Raw genomic sequence first — 4,792 nt, 5'->3', positions numbered from 1 at the left:
AAAGAGAGAGAGAGAGAGAGAGAGAGAGAGAGAGAGAGGGGAGGGTGGAAGGACAAGAACGATATTAACGGCGGACCTCTCTCGGCCACTCGTTTATCGAGTAGAAGCTAGATAAATATCTAACCGAGCAAGGTGTTATGCGTTCCCCCGTTGACACTGACAAAGTACCTGCTCCACTTTGCGCTAAGGGGGAGCTAAGGGCGTCGTTGTGCGCGGAGACGTCGCGTGGGAGGAGATATTACTATATAGCTGAGGATCGAGCGAGGTCTTGGAGAAATTGTATCGTGATTTCGAGATACGATTCTTACCGATAATTCGAGCAATAATTCGATTTTACTTAGAACAATAGGAAGGAAAAGAAGAGATCGTGGTGGGTGGATTCCGTTCCCAGGTGGATAAATAATTGCTGTCACGTGCCCCGATGAAAGTTGCAGGGATTTTCGATGTACGACCTTTCACGAGCCGGTCACGAAAAGCAATCTAGCTGGAATAAACCTCCCTCCCCCCTTTTCTTTTTCGCGCCGCCAACGGAGGAAAGGTTCGAGCTTTTCACGCGAATATACTCGTGAGAGAGAGAGAGAGAGGGATTTAAAAGGAGGCTCGACGGAAATTTCTTCTCTGAAAATTTTCCGCCAAAAACCTTCTTTTCTCTCTCTTCTTTTTTTAATTACTTTTGCTCGGGGAACGGAACGGTATCGCGGACATTTCATCGAGGAGAATTAAAAGGTGGAAACTCCTCCTTCTTCGTCGTACAAATTGCATTGGCATTGTACTTGTATCGATCCTTGACGGGAAATTGAAACCTTGTCGGTTAAATTATCCTCTCCTTCCTCGCCGGGAACAGGAAACTCTGTAATTCTGTATCGGTTTTGCGCCCGAGTACTTTATAATGGATGCCGGCTACACGGTTGACTTTATCACTTGCCACGCGTAATTGCCGACCGCGCGGATCATTTACACTCCCTTATTGATAATCTTGGAACGTCTTCCCCCCTTGTCTTCTCCCGCTCCATCGATCGACGTTTCCATCCAAAATCCATCAATCGACGTATATATAGCAAGTGTTTGAGATACAATTTCGTGTGTCGTTCTTTCTACTCGTTTTCACGAAGCGAATATACGAAGTACGCAAATAGGAATAGAAATCGAAAGATGTTTCTCGATGGGAAATTTTTGTCTAAGGAGGTGTTTCCAAAGCCTGGAAAGAGAGAGAGAGAGAGCTGGAACTCGCACGCGACCCCTGACCTTACCTGCCCTACATAAATGACCCAGATACCCCATGACTTGGTTCTTGCAATTTCTACTGGACAATAGTGTGATCCAATAACGAACGCCATATACAAGGATCGGCCGATTTTCTAACGATATATATATATATATACGATTCCAACAAGGGAATCTCTTAATCACCGAGAAACGCCTCCTCCACCTCCTGAATTCCCTCCCCTGTAACTCGTTTGAAGAAACTCTGGATCGCCGCTGAAAAAGAAAATTAATCGAGATTAAATTCGATACGATGAAGGCTTCTTTACTTTTCCTCGATCTGTCCAAATAAAAATAGGGGAGGAATTTGTGTGTAATTTTAAAGATGATAAATTTGGAAATTCCTAAATTTCGTTCCTATTTCCTATGGCGTTGTTGAATCTCCTTCTCGTCTTCTGGATATAAGGAAGGAAGAGAAGGAAGAGGAGGAAGAGGAGGAACTCTGACGAGCTTCGAAAGAGCGGAGAATAAGGACAATTGTTTCGGTTATTCTTTCAATTCTCTCGCCTCTCTCGAATCTCCTCCCCCTCTCCCGCCCTATTGACCCGCTGAACGAGATTTCGTGCCCCGGCGGGAGGCGACACGCGGAAATTTCATGGTCGCGCGTGGGTTTCGTGTATCTTTGCCTCCGGTTTTCCATTGAAACAGCATCCCCGGTTTCCATGGTGATTCCCGGATATGAAGCGGCTCGTAAAATCAATGGAACGAAGTCAAGCCAACCGGTAGTTGGACGGAAGTGATTACGGTATCGGGATGGAGTTCAACGAAATCTGCGCCAGCCTCTGTTCCAGGTGAAATTTCATTTTTTCCTCTCTCCCTTTTCTCCTAGATAGGGAAAATCGCCACGATATCTATCGAGTCGAAATCGATGTGATTCGAGAAAGTTTCTTTCGAAGGGGGAGGGAAACAGGATCACTTTTCTTGTATCAATGTTCTTTTTCTTTTTCTTATTTTTTTACCTTCGAAGAGACAAGAGTAAAAAGCGCGATTCCACGTTTTAATCTTGGCGATCGTTGAAGGGAGGGGAGGGAATAGGGAGGGGAAGGAGGCGGAACGGTTTGAAAGTAAATTGGCTTTCCTGTTGATCGCTGCATTCATTGGTAATCGGCACGCGAACTCGAATAATCGAATCGAGGGAGGGAGAGGGTGGATAATCCGGATTAAGGTTATATTATATATATATAGGAAGATTATGGAAGGGTGAGAAATGGATACGACACATTTTTTTCTTACCTCACCTTATCGAACGAACCAATTTTCTTCGATCGAATTCCGGATAGTACAGTGAGTGTTACGCTCTTGAAAATTGTTCGCGTTCGTATGCACGCGGCGAGGAGGACGGACAATGCAGCATCAACCGCGTCGTACACCAACCCAATCCCCTTCTCTCTTCCCAAATGGAATGGAGGAGCGTTGCGCTCAATGCACTCGCTTTATTTACCAGCTACGCGGGCCAAGGTTCGCGGTTTATCCAATTATTCGGGATAAAAGGGAATATATACGAAGAGGTGTGGCGAGTTGTTCGAGAACAATCGTGTCTCTAGAATAATCGAATAAAAGAGATGGAAAAAGATGCGAAAACTCGGGAAAAGGAAGCGACATTTCCGAATTTCCGGGACGGAAATTGTTCGGGAATCGTCGAGAAGATTTTTCGCTCGAACGAACGAATAACAAGTTTGGAACAAGTTGGAACAACAAGTTGAAAAAGTTGTGAAGGAAGGGGGGGGTTGTCGTTATGCATGGTTCGATCGAAAAGAAATTCCTCCTCCCCTGTTTCTCTCTGTTCATACGCAGCCACGCGCGCGCACACATACGCACACACGCGCGCACATTTTCATACGTACATACATACCGTTCCCTCTTTCTACGAATCTCTATCTCTACCTGTCTGTATAACGTTCTTTCTTTGTGTTTCTATTGCACAGGCGCATCGCGGGCCGGCTGTCGTGCAGGTACAATATTCCACGCAAAAATTTCCAAGTTCACTGCACAAAGACACCTTAGGCGTCTCTCTTAGTTTCTTAGTACCTCTTTCAGCTAGAATGCGATCCCCCTCCCCTTGGAGAGGAGGGGGGGGATCAGTAGCAATTTAGTGAACGTAGGTCGCAAGTCGTTCAATCGTGTTTCGCTGTTGGTAGATAGCGAAACGAAAAGCTTCTTAGAAATTATTACATCGTGATACATCACTATTGGCGAGACTGTTCACGATAGATCGCTTTAGATACGAACACACACTGTAATAATAGCGATAGCTGTGAAACACTGAATGCGTAGTGTTGTATTGCGTTGTATTTCGAGAATTGTTGTTTCGGACTCGCGATGCAAAAAAAAGTCGAAAGAACGAAAACTCAGATCTAGATTTTATTATTCCAGAAATATTCTTTATTATCTAATCGCGTTTATTAGATTTTCAAAATCTTCAAAATTTTCGTTTCTCGTTTTCAGCATGAAAAAAAGAAAAAAAAAAAGAAAAAAGAAAGAAAACGCGATGATGCATGACGACAATTTTTCAATTGGGCCGCATGTTTCGTTTTTCTTTTTGTGTTCGTGATGCGTTTTATTATATATCGCGGTATTTAGCATCACGAAACGCCACTTTAGTGCGATGCAACAATAACGAAGTTCGAAGGAACGCGCAATATTTTAATATCGAACCATTCTCTTTTGTAGGTAAGTGATTCTCTCGCTCGGTGAGCCGGTTATCCGATCGGTAAGTCAGCTTTTCTAATATTGAAAGCTTTATGAGTTGAAGCTCGATGCACTCACGGTTGGTAAAACAGGGCCACCGAAAAGCTCTGTCCAACGGTTGTACCGACAGTGTCGGTTACATTGCTCGACCTATACTACTTGCTCCGTATTTATCGATCGAACCCCTTACTTACTTATCTTCCTGCCACGATTGCGAACGATGCACCAACATTATCATTATTATTATCGGTTAATCGACCGTACGAAGGTCTTCTTTTGTGCCGTCGATAAATAATATTACGAGCAAAATTTAACAGAGAATAAAACATAATTGAGAAATTAAATCGATCGAAAGAATTAATCCACAGATCGGACCAAATCAAATTTCTGAAAATTTAGATAGATAGCGACTCGTTCCCCTGTACTTGCTTCGTGTCTCAATCGAATGATACCCGTGCAATTCGTGGAAACTCGTCATGGATAATTTAACGATTTCAACGAACGCGGCCATCGACAATCATCGTATGTAACAAATAACTGGCAGGCTGTCGACACGGGTCGCAGATATTTTATTACGTATCGATTCCTGGGGAAGTCGATACGAGAACCAAAGCTCTCGAAACGGTTCGAACCGGTCGATGCCATTGTTAATGGAATCTAAGAAAAATAGGCGCCCGAAAAACGAACCCTCGCGACAACCTCGCGATTGTTTTCGCAACCCCGTTATCACTCGTCGTTGTGGCGTTCCATGCCAATAAAATATTCATTAGTACGTACAGGAAAAAGCGTTTCTTCGTGCCAAGGTCACGTGTTCCGCGACGACTCTATCCGATTCAACGGA

The 4,792-nt window shown here is 44.0% G+C and overlaps 1 protein-coding gene across 4 annotated transcripts in view; it reads left to right on the top strand.

The window, feature by feature from the left end:
• Positions 1-4,792, top strand: part of LOC102676514 (neo-calmodulin-like) — a 56,974-nt gene that overhangs the window by 13,048 nt on the left and 39,134 nt on the right. For 2 of the 4 annotated variants that reach the window (XM_006616425.2, XM_006616427.2), the window contains exon 2: positions 3,189-3,215. The exons of the other annotated variants lie outside the window; for them this stretch is intronic. In XM_006616425.2, the coding sequence (XP_006616488.1) occupies positions 3,189-3,215 (27 nt within the window). The remainder of the gene's footprint in view (positions 1-3,188; positions 3,216-4,792) is intronic. 4 annotated transcript variants of the gene reach the window in all.

This window comes from Apis dorsata, unplaced genomic scaffold (genome assembly GCF_000469605.1).
Source record: "Apis dorsata unplaced genomic scaffold, Apis dorsata 1.3 scaffold_263, whole genome shotgun sequence".
Taxonomy (NCBI): domain Eukaryota; kingdom Metazoa; phylum Arthropoda; class Insecta; order Hymenoptera; family Apidae; genus Apis; species Apis dorsata.
This window is presented reverse-complemented; position numbering and strand designations above follow the sequence as displayed.